The sequence below is a fragment of the Corythoichthys intestinalis genome, chromosome 16 (genome assembly GCF_030265065.1).
Source record: "Corythoichthys intestinalis isolate RoL2023-P3 chromosome 16, ASM3026506v1, whole genome shotgun sequence".
In the NCBI taxonomy this organism is placed as follows: Eukaryota; Metazoa; Chordata; class Actinopteri; order Syngnathiformes; family Syngnathidae; genus Corythoichthys; species Corythoichthys intestinalis.
In genome coordinates, this window is record NC_080410.1 from 17227034 (window position 1) to 17248859 (window position 21826).

At 38.5% G+C, this 21826-nt stretch overlaps 2 protein-coding genes across 3 annotated transcripts in view; one reads left to right on the top strand and one right to left on the bottom strand.

Annotated features, from left to right (window-relative positions):
- myh9b (myosin, heavy chain 9b, non-muscle) overlaps positions 1 to 7237 on the top strand; it is a 39730-nt gene extending 32493 nt beyond the window's left edge. For both annotated transcript variants that reach the window (XM_057860727.1, XM_057860728.1), the window contains 9 exons: positions 32 to 244; positions 2447 to 2608; positions 2681 to 2809; positions 2927 to 3015; positions 3095 to 3218; positions 3307 to 3515; positions 3599 to 3707; positions 5470 to 5642; positions 5764 to 7237. In XM_057860727.1, coding sequence (XP_057716710.1) covers positions 32 to 244; positions 2447 to 2608; positions 2681 to 2809; positions 2927 to 3015; positions 3095 to 3218; positions 3307 to 3515; positions 3599 to 3707; positions 5470 to 5642; positions 5764 to 5872 — 1317 coding nt within the window. In that variant the 3' untranslated portion in view covers positions 5873 to 7237. The remainder of the gene's footprint in view (positions 1 to 31; positions 245 to 2446; positions 2609 to 2680; positions 2810 to 2926; positions 3016 to 3094; positions 3219 to 3306; positions 3516 to 3598; positions 3708 to 5469; positions 5643 to 5763) is intronic.
- Positions 7238 to 9734: 2497 nt separating this feature from the next.
- prl (prolactin) lies at positions 9735 to 19070 on the bottom strand. The gene is made up of 5 exons (XM_057860730.1): positions 18994 to 19070; positions 15665 to 15777; positions 12790 to 12897; positions 10583 to 10765; positions 9735 to 10163 (listed from the first exon to the last, which is right to left on the bottom strand). The coding sequence occupies exons 1-5, from the start codon at positions 19034 to 19036 to the stop codon at positions 9972 to 9974; spliced, it is 639 nt and encodes a 212-aa protein (XP_057716713.1). The 5' UTR covers positions 19037 to 19070; the 3' UTR covers positions 9735 to 9971.
- Between the last annotated feature and the right edge of the window lie 2756 nt (positions 19071 to 21826).

Sequence of the window (21826 nt, forward strand, 5' to 3'; positions counted from 1 at the left end):
AAAGACTGAAACTAACTACCATGTCCTGCAGGTTCACGAGTTGGAGAAATCCAAACGTGCAATGGAACAGCAGCTAGAAGAGATGAAGACTCAGCTCGAAGAGCTGGAGGATGAGTTGCAGGCCACTGAGGACGCCAAGCTGCGCCTGGAGGTCAACATGCAGGCCATGAAGGCTCAATATGAGCGAGACCTGGCAGGACGGGATGAGATGGGTGAAGAGAAGAAGAGGTCTTTGGTCAAACAGGTACTGTCATTAGGCCTAGGCGATAAATCGATAGTTTGTTTTTTTTTTTTTTTGTTTTTTTTTTTGTTTTTTTTTTTTGCTGAAAAGGAAATCTAGCAACCAGTTACTCAATAGATTTTACCAGGAAAATGTTTTTCTTTCAAATTATTTGGGGGCTGACAGCATAAATAGGGGGAGAGAAAGATTATATTGAAGATAAGCGTTTTATACTTTATTAACATCATTTTTATTATGCATAAAACAATTTTTGAAACTTGTTTTAAGCTTTGTTTTTGTTCCTATTGCCTTATTTCATTGGCTGCCACTGACATCAATGGGTGTCTAATGATCCATTTGAACTGGCGCCTCCCAGTTCAAATGGATTGGACATCTACTAGGGACAAACTCATTTAAGTTCACAGCAGAAGGATGAATAGACTGTAGGGTTGCAACTATTATTTTTTTTATAATCGATTAAACGGATAAATGTCACTTTTTTTAAATTACCTTCACAATTGAAGTTGTTTTGGGCATGTTGTAAGTAATAATAAAGATAAAATGGATGACTACTTCCTAAAAAATTATTACAGCTTCCTGACTTAACTGTAGTGTTTTAAGCACATAAAACTTATTAAAGTTTTTAATAAAGGTTTTGAGTATAAAACATTAAAAGAATTTCTCAGTACACAAATCACACAAGTCCGGCTCATTCAAATAAAAAAAGTGCTGCTAATTGACTTTTTTTTTTCCTGGTGGGCAAAGCGCTGATATATATTATGTCAATGACACATTTATTTTCTTTATACAAACTAAACAACAAAATTGAATAAGGAGGAGGCAGACTGTGATGAATAGGTTTCTCTATTGAACAGTTCCAAATCCAATTTCAAAGCACACTCTTGTATGACAATTTAGTTTGAGTTGAAAGGAGACTTAAGCTGCGATATAAAGTGGTAATTTGTGTGGTTTCTTTATCAAAAGAAACTTTCCCTAACAATAACTCAAGTGGCTAATATGTTTCTCCAAAACCCAATACAAACGGGACACTTAAGACACTAATACCCCTTTCCCACTGGCCAAAAAACCCGTGTCAACCCGCTAACAATCGGCTTTTGGTGGCTGTGGGAAAGGTGCAGCGACCCGCTTCGACCCGTGTCAATCAACCCGCCAAGCGACCCGCGTTAAAATCACCTCGGCTCTGACCGCCATGCAGTGTGAAAGCAAAACCCGGGGTCAACAGTCAGCACGCTAATATACGTGGTGACGTAGGCTAGTACGTGATGCGTCATAACAAAAAACAAAAACCATGTGCTCTAGCCCGGATCCACATACGGCGAACAGTCGGTGTAGCAGCGTTAGCAATAGCCATAACAGATGAAAAAAAGGCTCTTCTCCTCCTTCTGTGACGTACACGACTCCTTTCAATTTCAAGCCAAAATTCACGTCGCCTACGTTGCCTCAGCACAAGCAGTGTTGATCCTTTGCTGCATTTTGACCATTTTGAGGGCAGTAAAAAGCATGAAAACAGAGAACACAAACGTAAAGGAGGCTTCTATGTTGCTTTGCATTGTTTACTTCCTTGAACTGAATGAATTCGGTTGCACTTGTCGAAGCGCATCTTAGCGTAGTGACGTCACGAACCTTACGCACTGCTGAGGAGGGGTGGGGGGGTTAGACGGGTGGGGAAAAAAAAAAAAAAAGACATGGCTTTTTTTTGTCAATGGGAAAGGTGCCAAATGCCAATTGCTAGTGGGTTGCATCGGCTTGGAAAAACGCGCGTTGACCCACTAGTTTCAGTGGGAAAGGGGCATAACTGGCATAATCGCTAACGAGCTTAGTGCTCCGTGCTAACTCGTAACGTTTCATCAACAAAGAATACAAACAATACAATTGGCTACATATACTCACCTCTGACGACGGCACACTGGATCTAACAACACAGACGACAAACGAACTCTCGACACATGGTAATAGTATTGACTCAACAACAAAATACCAGCAGCGGCAGTGAAGTCTCTCTTGCTGTAATCACTGGCACGCGCAGCCTCACATTATACACAAACAAGGACCCAAACGGGGCAAAAATCGATTGTCAAATTAGTTGGCAACTAATTTTTTTAATCGATTATTCGTTGCAGTCTTAACTAAAAGCATTTTTTTTAAAAGTGCAGCTTATCCTTTTTTTCTGTGGTATCAAATGCATTTTTCCCTACCGCTGGCCAGGTCCGTGAGATGGAAATGGAGCTGGAGGATGAGCGGAAGCAGCGTTCGGGTGCTGTGGCCTCACGCAAGAAACTGGAGCTGGACCTGAAGGAGCTGGAGGCAGGCATAGACATGGCCAACAAGAACCGCGAAGAAGCCCTCAAACAGTTGAAGAAGATCCAAGTAAGTCACTGTTGATAAACCTGAAACTGTTTTTCCTTTTACCTGATTTTTAATGTTATGTATGCGCCTTAGGCCCAGATGAAGGAACTTATCAGGGAACTGGATGACACTCGCCTGTCTAGAGAGGATATCCTTGCCCAGAGCAAAGAGACAGAGAAGAAGTTAAAGAGCATGGAAGCAGAAATGCTCCAGATGCAGGAGGTCATTATTCGTACATTCTCTGACTTTTAACATTTATTTTGTGCATTGCTTCCATCCAATTTGAGCTAAAGAGTAACAGAAGCGCAATACAATCTTGACATATGTGTCCTTGTGCAGGAGCTAGCTGCTGCAGAGCGTGTGAAGAGACAGGCTCAGCAGGAGAGAGACGAGCTTCAGGATGAGATTAATAACCAGGCCACCAAAAAGTAAGACCCGTCTCAAACCTCTTTCCCTGGGACTGTTTCCTCCCTCCTGTTCATTCAAGTTTTGTATTACCTATCATAGTGCTCAAGTCGCAGAAGAAAGGCGACGCCTGGAGGCTCGTATTGCTCAGCTGGAGGAAGAGGTGGAGGAGGAGCAGTGCAATACTGAGCTGATCAATGACAGGCTGAAGAAAGCAATGCTGCAGGTCTGCTTGTTTAGTCCTCCTGTTCAAAAACAATTAGAAATGTATGCTTAAAACAGAGCTTTAGAGTTGCTTTCCTCTTTTTCCCTAGACTGAGCAGATGACTGTGGAGCTTGCTGCTGAGCGTAGTGCCTCTCAGCGGGTCGAAGGCGCCCGTTCTCAGTTGGAGCGTCAGAACAAGGAGCTGAGGCTTAAGCTGCAGGAGCTGGAGGGAGCGGTAAAGTCCAAATACAAGGCCAATATGACCACTTTGGAGGCCAAGATCGCTCAGCTGGAGGAGCAGCTGGACTTTGAGACCAGGTGAATGCATCAGTAGCGGAAGAGATGAAGTACATGCCATGACGCATCTAGTCTGAACAGAGTTCTTTTGCTTATTCACCCAGGGAGCGGCAAAGTGCCTCCAAGCTTGTTAGACGCACAGAGAAGAAACTGAAAGAGGTTGTTCTCCAGGTGGAGGATGAGAGACGCAACACGGAGCAGTACAAAGACCAGGTTTGTGTTTTTTTTTTTTTTTTTTTTTTTTCATATTCTTTGGCCTAAGTGAAATCAAGGTTATCATTAACAAAACGAATGAAATGACAACTTGAATTGAATAAAAAATTTATTGAAATAATTAAAATGTTACTGAAAAACGATAACAAACTGTATTGTGTTCACAAAACTAAAACATATTAAAAATACAGACTGTTTTTGCATATTTATAATTTACATATCACAAATGACAACCTTCAGTATGTTTGAGCGATTGAAGCACATGACAAAAAGTCTGGGGAAAAACTATTACTAAAACCAGTAATACTCAAACTAATAGTTACAAGACAAATAAACTGATAACGGGCCAGTCCACTCTAAAAACTAATTGACACTGAATTGTAGAACAAAAATTCATAACTAAATAATGATGAATTACAAATACAAATGCTATGCAAGCATGGAAGCTGATTGCTAACTACTCAATATATGCTATTTGCTAACTACCAGAAGTGGATAGAGTAGCCAAAACTTCACTCAAGTGAGAGTAGCGTTACTTCAAAATATTACTCAAGTAAAATTAATCATCCAAATATGTACTCAAGTACAAGTTTTTGATGAAAAGAATACTCAAGTAATGAGTAACAGTGCAACTGCTATGGTATGTTTTTTTTTTTCTTTTTTAAACAATGGTATTTTTCTCTCAGCACAAAGTTATCTTCATGAACTCCGATTATACTGTACTATAACCTATTGCATAACCACATAAGGCTAAAGAAACCCCCAAAGAAATCATTGAATTCCAGCGAGAGAGAAAAAATCGACAGAAATGAAGCGTCATTCATCCAATGAGCATGAGTGCCCTCGAGAGAACATATTCCCTATCATGAAATTAAAAGAATCATATCTCCTGTTATTCATGGTCAGTCGGTGCCAAATAAAAACTGGGAGAGCGATAGAAATTTGCACTTCAGAGTCATATTGACGGCAGCGCTCGATGTCAAATACTTTTTGTTTAATGGTGCTTTAAAGACGCCACGTGATTGAATAGGTAGGCGTGATCGTAGAACGGCAAGCTTGAGTCTGATTGGTAAAATAGTCATGTGATTATTGTTGCAACATCTGTTTGGGAAAAACTGGTAGACCCACTGTTGCCATCTCTGGCAAAAAAGTAAAATCTAATATGTAGAATAAGAAGAAAAATGTAATGACTAGTATAGCCCAATGTAGTAAAGTAAGAATAGTGTTTTTTTCGTCACAAATCTAAATCAAGTAAATAGTGTGGCATAGTAAAACTACTCTTAGAAATACATTTGTCTCATAAAGTTGCTCAAGTAAATGTAACTAGTTACTACCCACCTCTGCTAACTAAAAGTCGCTAATGCTAAATACTAACGCTAATCATCGGGTGCGGTAGCTAGCATTGGTCACTGTGGATTTTGTGATCTCAAGTGTGTACAAATTCGCTGTTGAGTGCATTCTCCATATCTTGCAGTTAAAAAAAAAAAAAAAGATAAAAATATATATAATATATGAATAGCTTTACTGCAAGGTGTCTGTGGAGTTTATTCATTGATGTTAAGCTGTTTGGACAAGATAGCTGACCTAGCATGACCAAAACTAATGTAACCTCGGTAGAAATTCAGATGAGTTCAGATTAGCCTGAATCAAATTAGACTGTCGGATGCGCTCTAATTGTTTTGTCAAACAACGTAAACATAGTGATTGCTTCTGTCAGACAACGGAAATCAAAACGGGCCTTTTGTGCTCATTTATCTTCAAGGCGGACAAATTGAACTCACGCATGAAACAGCTGAAACGTCAGCTAGAAGAGGCAGAGGAAGAGGCTCAGAGGGCAAACGCAAACCGAAGAAAACTGCAAAGGGAGCTGGAGGATGCCACCGAGTCTGCAGAGTCGATGAACCGTGAGGTGACGAGCCTCAAGAGCAAGTTGAGGTAAGCAGAGAAACTATTCTGAAGTTGACCTTATTTGCATAATGAGGTATATCTATTTTTTGGTTACTAGCACAGTATATAAGTAGCTGTTCTTACTTGTTGCCTCTGCGCTCCATTATAGACGTGGCGACCTCCCCTTCACCATGCGTCGTATCGTGACCCGCAGTGGTGCTGAAAGTGACGATGAGGTCGATTCCAAGAGCGAGACCCCCGAGCCCAAACCTGAATAAGCCGCTACTGCGACATTTAATTTGTTATCAACTATTGTTAGACAACCCCCAAATGTATAAAAACATGTTGTCTGTGTATGAACTGATCAGTTAACAAGACCAAGTTAACTTCTGTGACTTATTGATCATATTAACCATGATAATCTATGCATTCCAGACATAGTTACCAGTAAACGCAGACAATCGCTATTTTTCCTCCCCCTTTTGACTAATAGTTCTTTCTCTGGGAAAAGTGCATAAAGAACATATTTTTATAAGGAGACATTCAATCTATAAAGGCCCAAATGTATAATCTATTTTTCTAATTGAAGGACAAGAAAACAGAAGTATACTTTAATGAAGACTGATTACTGAAAGGGGACCAAAGTACTATCGGAATCTATAGATTTGTATTTTACGCTGAAGTTTTTACTATGATTAAGTACTACGTTTATGGCCCTTGCTTGCGCTTTTGCCTTACAATGGTTTATATGCTCAAATGTATTGCACCAATTTAAATATCAACATGTGGCTATCTTTGGAGTTTAATCATTTGATTTTTCTGTGCACATTTCATGCGAGTAAGAAGGAAGGCGACACAATTGAAAACTATTGATGGAGACATAACATGAAGTGAAGGAATTAGATTTTGACTGTGCTAAAATTCTATAATTTTGCACTGAGGTAATGGAATATGTAGCTTAGCTATTAGCAACCACTGCATTTGTGTTTTTGGAGGACACAAGCAAAGAAGTTTCAAAATGTTGAATATAAACTGCGCATCCTTGAGTACTAAAGTACATCAACACGCACAGAGACCGTAAATGTAGCTGAAATAAGATGGGCAGTGTCGTTGGCATTGCTACCCCCCCCCCCCCCCCCCCTTTTTTTTTGAAATTTATTGATATTTTGTGACGTTACTGTTGTCGTCATTCTTGTTCAGGGTAAAGTTAAAATGGAGTCATGGGGTAATTTTTTCTAAGGGCACACACTGTATTCTCAGGACACAGCTTAATGAGGGAGGAGTGAGTTAGCTGTCACATCGGTGCAGCAAGTCATTTTACTGGTATCCTAGGACAACACTGTGTACACTTCTCTCAAAATTGCAGGAAAGGTTTAGTGTAGAAATTAAACATGAACACTTTTTATGGTGACATAAACCCCTCACGTTGTGCTCAAGGGTGGCTTTGGCTCACACTGCTGGGAAGTGAGAGGAATTTCACTGCGCATTAAAATACTCTTTCACACTTAAATGAAATTCAATCCAAAAATAAGTTTCAAATAGTGCATCTCTTTTGTAATGTTTATCTGCACCTCAAAGTTGAAACAGCATTGTGACGATGTTTGTATTTGGTATTACAAATAAAGAGGCTTTCTAAATGCTAATGTCTTGATTCATTTCCTACAGCTTCACACATTTATGCTAACATTTTGTACTACAGGGGTACCTCTACTTACGAAATTACAGGTCATACCCGGGTAACGAACCCGCGTAAGTCGGAATTAGCCCTCTAAATACCGCCTAAATCTTGAAATAACTATCCATAAATGCGTACTATACATCATTGTACTGTCCTCGCCACGTGGTTGGAGCTAAGTCTTAGCTAGCTAGGGAGCTAAGCTCCGAAATGACAATGTCAGACGTCCGTGTGGTTTGCTCACTTTATTCAGCTGCTCATGACACCAACACTTGTTGAAATTAAATCAGTTTTATCTTTAATAACAGTAATTCAAATTTGCGTTTATAACTAGCTGCTGGTACAGAACAATGAACACAAATGATTAGCGTATATCAGTTTGCGTCCTTCTTACATCATCAAAAACAATCACATCGCCCCAAGTATTCGACCACAATTGTAAATGCACAATAAAGAAAAAGGTACAAAAGATGTTGCCTCTGGATGCTTTACAAGCAACAAATGTGTGCTCAGGCTCTTTCCCCTCTCACAGTCTGCTTCTTCGTGGGAGCAAATGGCTATTCCTTGTGCGCTCTCACAAGTCTCGCGTGCGGAAGTACTACCTGCATTATGCTCAATAATTAAAAAACAGACTGGCGACTCCATCGTCGTGAAATCGGGTACGTCGTAACCCGGGGACTACATGAATTGGTTCTTGAAGTAGTTTCGTAACTTAAATTCTGTAAGTTGAGATGCGTTTTCCATGTAAAGGCTTTAATCCAGGTGTGGGCAAACCAGTCCTCAAGGGCCACAGTGCGTCCAGAGCTCAGCGCTTACCCTTGGGGGCATCCCTGCCGCCATCTTAAGAGCTGTTTCATTTCCCTAAACCAGGGGTGTCCAAACTTTTTGCGAAGGGGGCCAGATTTGGTGTGGTAAAAATGTGGGGGGGCCGACCTTGGCTGACTTTGACCTTGGCACAATATATTTAAGCAAATTTTAGCAAGCCATTCTGGGTGTTGCATTTGCTTAATTTTTTTAAATTAATAATTCTAACAATCTCACAACTAGCCTTTGTGGCGTTCTCTTTCGACACTCGGACTCTTGCAAAATACTGCTGTTGTGAAGTTAACTTCAAGTTGCTTCAATTTCTCGATGCATATCTTCCCTGTAATCTTGTCGTATATGCCAGCGCGTCTTGTTTGGTAATATCGCCTCACATTGAACTCTTTAAAAACAGCGACTGCCTTTTTTGCAAATGAGGCAGACACAGTTGAGTATTTAAGTGAAGAAATAGTCCAATTTCCACCTATCCTTGTAGCGTCAGCCATCGCAGTCAACTTTTTTTTGTGATTGTCGCGATTTTAGAAAACTGGAAGTAAAGGGTCACACGGGTTGATGTTGCTCAGAGTGCTGCTGGCTTTTAGTGGGTAAATGAGGAGCAGCATTTAGTGTGTAAGCTACTTCATATGCTGGTAGCAGTACTGCTCACCAAATTATCAAGTCTGTGTGCGGGCCAGACGTTATTGATTTTATGACTGAGGCTGGGGGCCGGATGAAATTTGACCACGGGCCGCCTTTGGCCCCCGGGCCGGACTTTGGACATGTCTACCCTAAACAGCTTAAGTGAACTTGGTGAGATCGACCCTTTGAGGGCTTAGTGATCGAGTCAACAACGATAGTCACTTCAGAGTTCCCTATATCCCACAATGCATTGCAGTGGTGCACGGAAAATATGTCCATTCTGTGGTGATAATGAAGCTCACAGTTGGCTGCTGTATAAAAATAAATAAATAAATAAAATTTTAAAAAATGAATAAAGAGAAATAAATGAAAATATAAAAGTGTATTTTGTTTTTTACTTTCACTTTTGTCTTTAAAAATTACAAAAGCAAACAACAATAAAGATTTTTGTCATTTTTTTTTTCCCCTCGCCTTTTCTACTTTGCTTTTACCGAATGGTCTGTCAATCGAATGGCATTGGGAGGGACTGAAAGTAAAACTAATGTCAACTAAACTCCAAGTAGGTTAAACGTATTTAAACAACAAATCTGTCTACAAATTAAGGTAAAGATAAATCAATAATGAATTGCCGAAATAAAATTTGATACAAAACGAATAATTCCAATAATTCTTCCCATGTACCGACGTATTGCCATCAAGCACGGAATACGTCTGTCTTAAATTAAGACTTGTATCACTGAAGACACAGATCAACAACCTTCCGACTGTTCAATCGTCTTTAACGATTTAATAAATCAACTTATTGGCCGCCACTGACATGCTAAACGACAGATCTGTTTTGAATGGAAGGGATGAATGAACCAGTCAAAATGGACTAGACGTCTATTGACGTCAATGGCACCGAAACATGATCATAATCTTTGCATAACCCCTTCAACAACGACAAAAAAATAACCCAATTGAAAGTGGCAAAACAGCTTTTTATTAAGTTTTTTTTTCAGCCAGTAAAGAAATGAACTCGAATAAATTGATCAAATATTTTTCAGCCTTGCAAAAAAAAAACAAACATCTACTTATTTAATTGCCGAATAATGTGAAAAGTAAACAGAGATGAGCAGATGCTTATCAATGCACCACCTTCTGATATACTGTATCATGCCTATCAAATAACATAAACAATCTAAAACTTTTTTTTTTTTTTTTAAATTTCTGCTGTCGTATACAAGCTTTGAAATGAAATGAGGAAAAAGCTGCTTCACACTTTAGCACAAGTGAGGTTGTATTTTTGCTGCCCGGCAGCGGAGGACTTTCAGAAAGCTGTCGATCTTGTGGGAATCTCGGCGAAAGCAGGACAAGAGAAAGTGGAATCTGATCAGTTTGGAGATCCTGTCCTGACCAGTGTCATTGCCTCCTCTGTATGGCAGCGAGGAGATGGTCTGAGCTGTTGGGTCCATCTGAGTGAGCAAACATATTCTGTTTTTGCTATTTTTTGGGGGGAGGGGGGCACTAACAAAAATTCAAATGTTCAAAATGCTACTTGTTCTACAGTTTCTGTTCCATTCGTACAATTCACATATGATAACATTTTTAAAAAATCAAAACGTACGGTTCTGCCAAAAATTTGACAAATTCCTCACACATATCCAATGTCTCCATTTCCAATGGCACATACATCACCCACAAAAATGTCACAAAAAAACTGACCGGGCAAAAAAAAATTGAAGGGACCAAAAATGAAAGTGACACGTAAATGCCCCCAAATTATGAGGAATTAAACTAAAAAACAACAGAAAGTGACCCACGGAATTTTATGGACCAGAACAGCAACACAACTAACATTTTAATCAGTCATTCTGGGGTCAAACGTGTATACCTTGCCAGACAGGATTTTGAGACCATCTCCAAGGTTCTTGGAATGTTCCTGCAACTCAAGGATTTTGTTGATTATTTTGCTTTGAGCTGGGTGAGACAGGGTGTTGGCAGAGGAGGATAGGACCACCAGAGGGTCCACCCAGGCTTGGAGCAAGGAACGTGCCAGTGAGAGTAGTTCTGATTCCTGCAAATGACAGAAAGACACTAAACTAGCTGACAGTTCGGACGAAAAATGAAGTGTTGGATAATTGATTGGACTGGATCAAAAAAGATGAATAATTTTCCAATTTGGATGTCTTTTGTCTTTCAACCTTTTTCTGGCGAGTAATCAAATATGTGTAATCAGTGCCACTGACGATAATAGTAGTCCAGTCATGTGGCGCCCAATCATCCTTCTGTGAATTTCAATTAATTTGTCCATTTTACATGGGAGTGCCTTCCTACTTCGAATAGATTGGACGTCTATCGCAGTCAATGGTAGGCTATCAGCTATATAAAATGAAAAACCACAAAATTTTGATTCTTATGATGTGTAATAGTAGAGAAAACCATCAATAAAGGCTAGTTTAATTAACTAATCTATATGGCGGAAAACACTCAGGTGACTTGAAGTTCCGCTCTGAGACCCCCAGTTTGGCCAGATTTCAAAATTGCCCTATATGCATGTGTGATACATGAGGGCATTTTATAAAAAAAAACATTTTTTAAACAGCAAAACCCTAACTGGAGGTGAGAGCACGCGAGAGCAGAATTAAAGAAGCCATGATTTTAACGAGATATTATCGCGTACTTACCTTGTTTCGATCCAAAAACTCCATGTAGCATGTATCACCGAGTGTCAAGACACAGCTGTGAATGGCCACAGCCGGATTTTTGGCGGATTTTATGGGTGAAACATGGTAATATAACAAGGGTCGCGATGCAGAAATCGCAGACATCAAGGAGTGGTCCAGATGTTCATTTTGATATATTTACTCTTTTAAACTTTTTTTTTTTTTTTTTTTCAAATTTTCTTTGTTTGGATCGATTATTATCTAACATATCAGAAAAATGCAACAATACAAATAAAAATACTATTAAGTGATAGTTATGAGGTAGATATCTGTGACATTTTTACAGACACCATTTTTTTCATTGTGACATAATTTGTTTAAAAGTTTAAAATATGCGAGTGGAAAAAATTTTAAAGTCTTTTTTTTTGTTGTTGTTTTTTTTTTTTTTTTACGAAATATTAGACATCAATTATTGATTCTAAGCTAAAAATGACATTTTTAATAATAAATGTAATTAATTACTTTCGTTTTATGGCTGGGTTGAAACAAAAGCGGTTGAGCGACGTCTGTAACCGGGGGTTTCCAGGGTAAAACGGACAAATTAAAGTTCGGGGGCTTAATGCATCATGAATCTGCTATGGCAGCATACAGACATATTGTTCTATCAGACACAACAGTTCTTTTGGCTTAAAATACAGCTTATTTTAAAGAGGAGTGCAAGAGCAGAAACTGCTTTTTCAGTCTTGTCTGTGTTTACCGCCATATATTCTTATCAGTTCTTACCATTTGTTATGTACTTTGGAGTATTAGGGCCACACAAAGGGGGGGGGGGTCTCTGAGACTGAAATCGTAATATTACGAGATTAAATTCGTAATATTACAACGATAAAGCATAGGCATCTAAAGATGTAATGTTACGACTTGACATACTTTTTCGTACTTTACATAATATAACGAGATTTAAATCGTAACATTTTGAAATGTCACATATTACGAAAATAAAGACGTACTATAGTGTATCTTTACGTTATATGTATGCAGGCCGCATGGTTTAAATATAATATTACAATTTTAATCTAGTATTATTAAGCGGAATGAAGAAATATTACAACTTTAATCTTGTAATATTTTGTAACGTACGTAAAATTGTGTAAAGTCATGATACAGTATTCTTTGTGCTCGGAATATTACGTAAAATTATGTAACGTTCAGGTCAGGTGTCAGGTTTTTGTAAAGGGCTATATAAATAAATTTGATTGATTGATTGATTGAATATTCAGATTTTTATCTCATAATATAATAATTCTTAATTCTTATAGGCCTACCTGTGTGGCCCTAATGCTCCCTCGTAATAATGCACATAATGACAGAGAAAATAAATCCTAGTTGAAGTGTCCATTTAAAGCACAAAGCAGGTTTGGAAAAAATCACTTACAGACACTTGAAGCGCTTGCTCTTTGTCACTGGGTGTCTGTAATGAGGATGTGTGGCATACTGACGGCCGGGGCATGATCACCCTGCCCATTGCAGGGAAATGAGAGTCCTGGCAGGAGCAGATAAACTGTAGGCTATAATATGTTATACTACACTGTTAAGATAAAAAAAAAAAAAAGATGAAGACCTTAAAATCTCAAGCAACCTATTTGCCTTAAATGTAAGTTTTGTTGGCAACTAAAGTATCCAAAATGGTATCGGGTATTTTTTTGAGTGTCGATTAGGGCTGCAGCTATCGATTATATAAATAATCAACAAATCTATCAATCAATTAGTTCAATTAATCGAGTAATCGGGTAACAAACATTTAATGTGTTGCAGAATAATTTTAGGAGATATAAACAAAGAAATAATTTTTATACCTGAGCTCAATCCATTCAGCCAATCATTTAACTGACTCCGCCTTATGTATTTGATTGACAGCACACTCTTCATTGTGCTGGAAAACGACATTATGAAATAAAAAGGCCATTGTGGAAAAAGACAATGTGGAAAAACTTTGTGAAAAACGCTTTATCTTGTAAAATCTCATTGTGCTTCAAAATGAAATTATGAAAGAAACAATTGTTATCTTGTAAAATCTTTTTCATAATAATATTACCTCATTTTACAATTTAAGGGCCATATTACACAATTTGTCAGTTATTTATCTATGGGTATTTATTTCAAAATGTTGTTTTCATTTAATTCATACTGACCCTTTTGGGGTTCCATAGACAAGTTTCCGATGTACCTCTGCTTTACTTCCGCATGTCTCCAAGCAACTTCCGTTTTAGAATTTCTCCATCCAAAACAACAGTGGAGCTGGAGTAACATTACTCATCAAAATCCATTAAAATAGACAATTTGGAAATACCGCATTTATCTGCTATCATCACGACAGGGGAGGACAGCATGTTCATGAAGGAAGATGTGGAACCAAGCTCATGCCACCACAAAGGCCGGGTGTTTTTAAAGCCATGTTGCCGCTGAGTTATGAATGGTATGTTCTTCCTATCCCTGCATTTTCATGTGTCCGGTCCGATGCTCAAAAAATACTAAAGGTAAAATCTTGTGCGTGAAACAACTTGTTGTCTTTGATATTGTTATTACGATGATGATTGTAATTATGATGATGTTTAATATTATTTACTACAACTACTGTACTGCTCTGGCTTCAACACATGCTATTTGCTGCTAGCCTGATCTAAACGCATACATACAAGTATTATAAGTTTTTTGTTCATTTGTTTACAGGTGAAAAACGCTGTTAGGCAAGGGAAGACAAATTGATGTGCCTCACAACACTTACTGTACGTCGATGGACATATATCAAGACTACGCGTGTTCTACTTTGATGAGGGAAGGCTCGACTTATGCTCCAACTTCGTTAATATTTTTCTAATAATTTTATAAATTGTGATTTATTGACCTGTTTTGCACGTGGTTTTAAATAAAATAAGAAATGGAATCATGTTGTCCAAATGTTTTATTGCGATCAATATCTGCAATAAAAAAATAACATACTGTTTTTGTTTATATGTACATACCTTGTAGTATTTCCTTGTAACCACAAAATATGTGTCCGCCCTTCTGCATTCTCAAATGTAATTTCACCTTATTTTGGTCACTCAAGTGGCCGGTGTGTGTATCAATCTACACCTCACGTTAACACAGGCTGTAAGGTTGTTATAATTTTGTCCACGAATGATCAACGAAGTGTTAACAACAATCATACAATCTTTTAGGTACTGTATATCTTAGGTTTAAATCGCATCCTTAACTTCTTGTCTGCAGCTGGTTTTGATTTAAGGCGTATGGCGAGGTAAATCCACACTGGCGCTTTGAAGCTGGACGCTCTTCAAAACATTCCACTTCTAACTACATATATAAATGGTAAATGGTGTTATATTTGTATAGCACTTTTCCGTCTTTCAAGGCTCTCAAAGCGCTTTACACTACATCGCCATCCACCTACTGGTAACGCAGCACCAGGAGCAATGTAGGGTTGAGAATCTTGCTCAAGGATACTTACCGGTAGGCGAGTTCATCAGGGGAGTGAATCGAACCCACATCCTCTGGGTTGGGGGACAGCTACGCTACCACTGAGCCATTCCCCCACATACACCCTTCCAGGAGTTCAAGCACAGCACAGAACGTCTCGGAGTGTCATCTACGTCGTGCTGAATTCATTTTTGGAGATTCCGTGGGTTATTCTGATTTGACTTTGCAGTTTTAACTTTTGTCAACACACTGCATACTTCAACCGTAGCTAATTATGTTTTTTCGAAACCGGAAGCTCGGAGCAGACATTTTCCAAGATGGCGCCGCCCATATTTCGCTCAGAAAACTTGTCTATAGGATCCAGCCATATTAGACGAGTTATGTCATATTCACTGTTGCCACAAGAGGGCAGTGAATCCTCCCAAATCATTAAAAGTAAATGCAACACTTTCAAAACAAACCATTAAAATGCCGTTCCAATCAAACGAATCATCAAAGCAGCAAAACTTAATTTGAATCTTTATTTCTAATCGAATTACTCAGTCGATTAATCGTTACAGCACCAGTATCGATAGCGAGTTGAAAATTTTAGTATTGTAACAACAGTAATTATCACAACTATTTTTTATCAAGCTTACGGCGTTAACTTGATATGATGAGTTACGAATCCTTAAAAAAACAAGTTACTGACAAAAACCTGAAAATTTGAGTTGTGCGTACTTAAAATTGTAAGTTAGGACGCAGAAGGATATTGTTAAATTCTAATTTAGCACTTTGGTTAGCTGCAGACTCACACAGATAGCAAAAAAGACACACACACAGCAGTTACTGACCAGCTCATGGGTGAGTGTTGTGCTGAGAGAGTGTAGTTTGTCAGAGTGCTGAGAGGCTCTGTCCAGAAGGTCACTTACGGGGACGCCGCTGCACACTGCCACCATATACAACACTTGAAAAAGATGTGAATTTAAATGAATTTGTTACTAGTAGACATCCAATCATTGACATCTATCATACTCCATGGCAACCAATGAGTTCAAGAGTGTCTTAATATACTACACAAATACTTCTGGACTAATAAGTCAACAAACAGCTCACCTTTTTTTATAATTATTAGGGATGTCCCAATCGCATATTTTTGCACCAGAGCACGAGAGTTTGAGAATCTGCCATCCATCCCGATCCGATACCGAAAAAAACATTTGTTGTTGTTGCTGTTGTTGTTGAGCAAAAGTTCCAAACATGTTACTTTTCCACCGTGCCGCCTTCATAATGTGAATTATTTTTAACCAAGATTAATGCAGAAAAATGCTTGTTTTTGTTAAATGCTTAATTTGTAAGTCCATCAGTAAGTCCGCTCACGCTTCATAGAACAGCCTCTCACTTACACAATGAGTTGTCACAGCACACTTAAGCAAGTTTAACGATGATTTACAGATTTGTGCCTTTGATCGTAGAGTTACCAAGCTTCTCTGGCAAGATCAAAGTTACAAACCTGTCAACCATCGTTAACTTTCAGCACCAAGCGAAAGCTGGACAGTTTGGACGCACTACTTTAGTAGGAGGGAGGATGAGAGGCTGTGGCGCTGTACAAGCATGAAGCAGAAAAACCGTAGATTTCACTGTCAGTTGACGAGACAGCTGGTACAGACATTGTGCCACGGCTTTATGTAGGGGCCCGGGCCAGGCAGAGCGTCGTGGAAGCTTTCACTGCGATAAACTCAAATACATCCTGCGTTCTAACGCCGGATTTAAGTTTTAGTGCATACGAGCGGGCCGGAGTGTCTCAAGAGTTATTTGGTTGAGGATTCAAGGTAATTAATATATAAAATAGCACCATGCATGCACTTTGAAATGTTGTGAAAAAAATGAAATGAATAGAATAAAACTAGTGAAACTTTAGCTTCAAATATTTATACAAAATTTTTGCTTTTGACCAAGAATCTCGACTGTTTTACATTCATATCTATAGAAATTCCGGGATTTACACATTTATTTACTACAATTTCTCTTTGTTTTGTGATGGCCGCCATGTTGGATTTTGTGTCCATTCACAACAGCGTAATTTTACATTCAAATAATAAGGTAATTTTCGGCCAACTGCCCGTATTTTGGCAAAAAACTAGTATATTAGACATTTCTGCGTCTACAAAAAAAAATAATCGGCTTTTACGTTTTTCATTTTACCTGACATTTCAATCTAAAAACGACGGGGGTGGGATAGCCGGCAAGACTTGCTGAGGCAATAGTGACATTGGAATTCAACCTAAATAAGTTGTGATTGTACAGTGTATCACAAAAGTGAGTACACCCCTCGCATTTCTGCAGCTATTGAAGTATATCTTTTCATGGGACAACACTGACAAAATGACACTTTGACACAATGAAAAGTAGTCTGTGTGCATCTTATATAATAGAGTTAGTTTATTTTCCCCTCAAAATAACTCAAAATATAGCCATTAATATCTAAACCCCTGGCAACAAAAGTGAGTACACCCCTTAGAAACTACGTACATCCCTAACTGTCCAAATTGAGTACTGCTTGTCATTTTCCCTCCAAAATGTCATGTGACTCGTCGCAGGAGTGCTGTCAGCATTGCTGCAGAGATTGAAGAGGTGGGGTGGGTTAGCCTGTTAGTGCTCAGACCATACATCGCACTCTACATTAAATTGGTGTGCATGGCTTACACCCCAGGATGAAGTATCTTCTGAAGACGGTGCACAAGAAAGCCCACAAACAGTTTGCTGAAGACATGTCAACAAAGCAAAATGGATAACTGGAACCATGTCCTATGGTCTGATGAGACGGGCGGGCTTTCTTCTGTACCGTCTTCAGAAGAGGCTTCCTCCTGGGCTGACAGCCATGCACACCAATTTAATGTAAAGTGCGGCGTATGGTCTGAGCACTAATAGGCTGACCCCCCCACCTCTTCAATCTCTGCAGCAATGCTAACAGCACTCCTGCGACGAGTCACATGACATTTTGGAGGGAAAATGACAAGCAGTACTCAATTTGGACATTTAGGGATGTACGTAGTTTCTAAGGGGTGTACTCACTTTTGTTGCCAGGGGTTTAGATATTAATGGCTATATTTTGAATTATTTTGGGGGGAAAAAATAAATTAACTCTATTGTATAAGCTGCACACAGACTACTTTTCATTGTGTCAAAGTGTCATTTTGTCTGTGTTGTCCCATGAAAAAATATAGTCAAATATCTGCGGAAATGCGAGGGGTGTACTCACTTTTGTGATACACTGTATATAGAAAAATGCAAAATTTGCTTTTGTTGAGTAAAATTAAGATGATTCTGCGTGCATTCCTCAAATATTCGTTTCTGATGTGAAAATTGAGTGATTTATTAGCTGATGAAAATTGCACGAAAAAAAAAATTAAGTCACTATTTTGGGCAAAATCTTACATGATATGTTAAATATTGGTATTTTTCCTGAAAATATAGGCGATTAGCTCTGCATTTGGTGATTTTTGGGCATCTAATGTAAATCTGAGAATTTTATATTTTAAGTTTTGTTATATAATAAATAATAAATCGGGATTTTATTTGGGAACAACTTAGAATTTTTTTGAGGCCGCTGCTCATGGAGACTCATATATGCCTTAGGGAGGTGCATGTTTTGGTTTTAGGTCCTTAGCGACTTTGGTTTTGAAAATATTTGAATTTTAAGTTTTTTAAAATAGGCCCCCTACGGAGCGGCCCCGCACCCTGTTTCCCGTCAGCTGATAGTGAAGACTATGGAAAAACATTTACTGTATATTTCTACATTTAAAAACCTGATCCTTTTCAAGCGATCGGCCTGATTTCCGATCACATGATCGAATCAGGACATCCCTAATAATTAATATAGCATGTTGATTATTATCCCTCTATATCGTTTTACTGCAGAGTTTATGAAAGTAATGCAAGATTTAGTTAAATGACAACTTAAATAAATTTATTACAGAATGTTCAATTCTGAGAAAACTAAAAAAATCCATGATGAATAGTACTGCCGATAATGCAATTTGAGTCTAAATTAATTAAATGTTAGGTCCTTAAACTGCTGGAATAGAAGGGGTAGATAAATTATTCTGTATTTATTCATAAAATTTAAAAAGAAAATTAGAGCCAGCATTGTATTATGTCAAAAAAAATTATGATTTCTTACCTGTGATGAAAGGTTTCCTACCAATGCATCTTCTGTGAGCCATTTTTCTTCACTGCCTTGCAACTCTCTGTTTGTCCTTTCCTCTTTTGTCCTCTCTGTGTCTGGACTCCAGGTTCCTTACATTTTATAGTTCTTCTGTGTCAACTATTTTATTATGCAGCAGTAACAAGACGATGTACTAATTATTTGGCACTTGCTGGCCTGCTTCATAATACAAGCATCGTCTAAGAGATGTGAATGAATCCAACAGCTGCAGGTTTACATGCTTCGGTGTGGCAGTGGCGCGGAAGTGGAAAAGACTTCTTGATCATGATTGCGTGGATGAATAAAAACATGAATGTTCCTACAATGTTTGTCAATGACATTGTGACGTACTTTGCTTTCATTTGTACTTTGTTTGAATCAACTCCTCTGACCTTTACAGAGGTGTTAATTGTAAAACTGGTCTCCATTCTAAGTAGCATGATGTAGGCCTGAACGATATATCGTTTGAACATCGTCATCGCCATGCGCAATACTGGCATCGCAAGGACATGCGATATTTTTTCTTTTTTTTTTTTTTTTGAACACACAAACTTGTTTTTCTGCTTGATATTAAAACAATAAAATGCTTAAACTACTTCAGTTGTGTGTAATGAGTAAAATATATGAAAGTTTAATTTTTATCGTTACGTTATGGAAAATAATGAACTTTATCACAATATGCTAATTTTTTGAGAAGGACTAGTATATGTGCCCTGCGACTGACTGGCAACCAGTTCAGGGTGTACTCCACCTTCTGCCTGGACTAGTGCTGCAATGATTAATCGATTAACTCGAGTAATTCGATTAGAAAAAAGTTTTGCTGCTTCAAGTATTTGTTTAATTAATTGAATTGAATTTATTGTCACACAAAAATACACACGGTCCCAGGCTTCAACTGGGACCGTGTGGTTTGGTCAGATGAGACCAAGATTGAGCTTTTTGGCAACAAACACTCTAAGTGGGTCTAGCGTGCCACGAAAGATGCGCATGCTGAAAAGCACCTCATACCCACTGTGAAGTATGGGAGTGGGTCAGTGATGCTGTGGGGCTGTTTCGCTTCCAAAGGCCCTGGGAACCTCATTAGGGTGCATGGCTTCATGAACGCTTTGAAATACCAGGACATTTTAAATCAAAATCTGTTGCCCTCTGCCCGAAAGCTGAAGATGGGTCGTCACTGGGTCTTTCAGCAAGACAATGACCCTAAACATATGGCCAAATCTACACATAAATGGTTCACCAGACACAAAATCAAGCTCCTCCCATGGCCATCTCAGTCCCCAGACCTTGTTTTGTTGGCAAAAGGGAGTTGTACAAAGTATTAACACCAGGGGTGCTAATAATTGTGACACACATTATTTGATGTCAAATATTTTTTTCTTTATGTGGGATTTTTCCCCCACTGAAAGAATGCACTTATATTGAAGGTTGGATTTTTCTGTTTTTTTTCCCCATTAAGGTCTCATATTATTTGAATAAAACAAAAATTATTAGAAGCTAAAAAATCTTTTTCAGGGGTGCCAATAATCATGAAGGGCACACTCAAGTGAAGGCAGTGTGTAGCACGGCTGGCTAATTTGTAGTTGTTTTTGTGTAAATAAAGTATATAAAAAAAAATTTTTTTTTTTAAAAAGCACGGCTGGCTAGTACGTCGGTAGTGTGGGATTTTTTTCAAGTTGTCAGGGGAAAACGCTTCACTCGCAATTTGTAATAAATGCAAAGCCAAAGATCCACGAGGAGGGAAAAAAAGTGTCAAGCTACAACGGATCTTAATAAGCCACTTAAAAGATCACAATCGCCTCGATGATGTTTTAAAAGGTTTTTTTTTAGTTTTCCCTTGCCGCCATGGAGAGTCTAAGGATGGGGGATGCCCAGGATATGGACTCATTTTATTCATTTACTTTATTTGAAATGACTCTGTAAAGCCCCTTGAGACAAACCTGTTGTGATATTGGGCTATACAAATTGAATTGAATTGAATTAAAAGAGCACGAGGACACGCGAGCTGCGAATGAAGCTGCCCATCCAATTCCAACGCCAGCTAAGAAACCCAGGGTTGTACCATTTAACGAGGCCTTTGAAAAGTTTTACAAAGATGACCAAGGCCTATAGCAATCACAAACATGATTACAGAAATGATGGCGCTAGACAACCAACCATTTTCCCTTGTCGAAGACATAGGATTCAGGCGGTTATTACGTCATTTGGAGCTCAGGTTCATCAGTCCAAGCCAAATGTTTACCGGCAAAGTATGATGGGATTGCCACACGCCATGCTTCGATCGGCAACCATGCACGGCACGTAAGTTTCATCACGGACATATGGACAAGTAATGTGAGTCCTGTCAGAATGCTTGGTATGACGGCGCAGTGGCTGGACAAGGATTTCGTACTGTGCAGAGAAGAAACCTCATGCTTTATTGAAAATGGGTTCACTCACTGCCGTTTATATGGATTATTATAAGGCAAGCCATTTATCCTTTTTGTTCAACCATATTTTTGATAATGAGGAATGAGTGATGAACGTTACTATATAATGTTTGCATTTTACAGTGTTAGTTAAAAGTTAGTAAGTTACTGATATTGATAGGCTTGCTGTCCTATAATTGCCAGGTTAAGAAAGTTGTTTCATGGTCCAAGGCCACAACAGTCTCTTCTCCTGTAGCACCAAATGTTTTTATCTGAAAACAAAGCGCAATACCTGTTGTGTTTATGTTTTAGTTCAGTGCTCATTGTTCAGGGAAAACATCTTCAATTACATTGACTAATAGATTGTGATTGACTGAAACTATATTAATTTGAAGAAATAAATA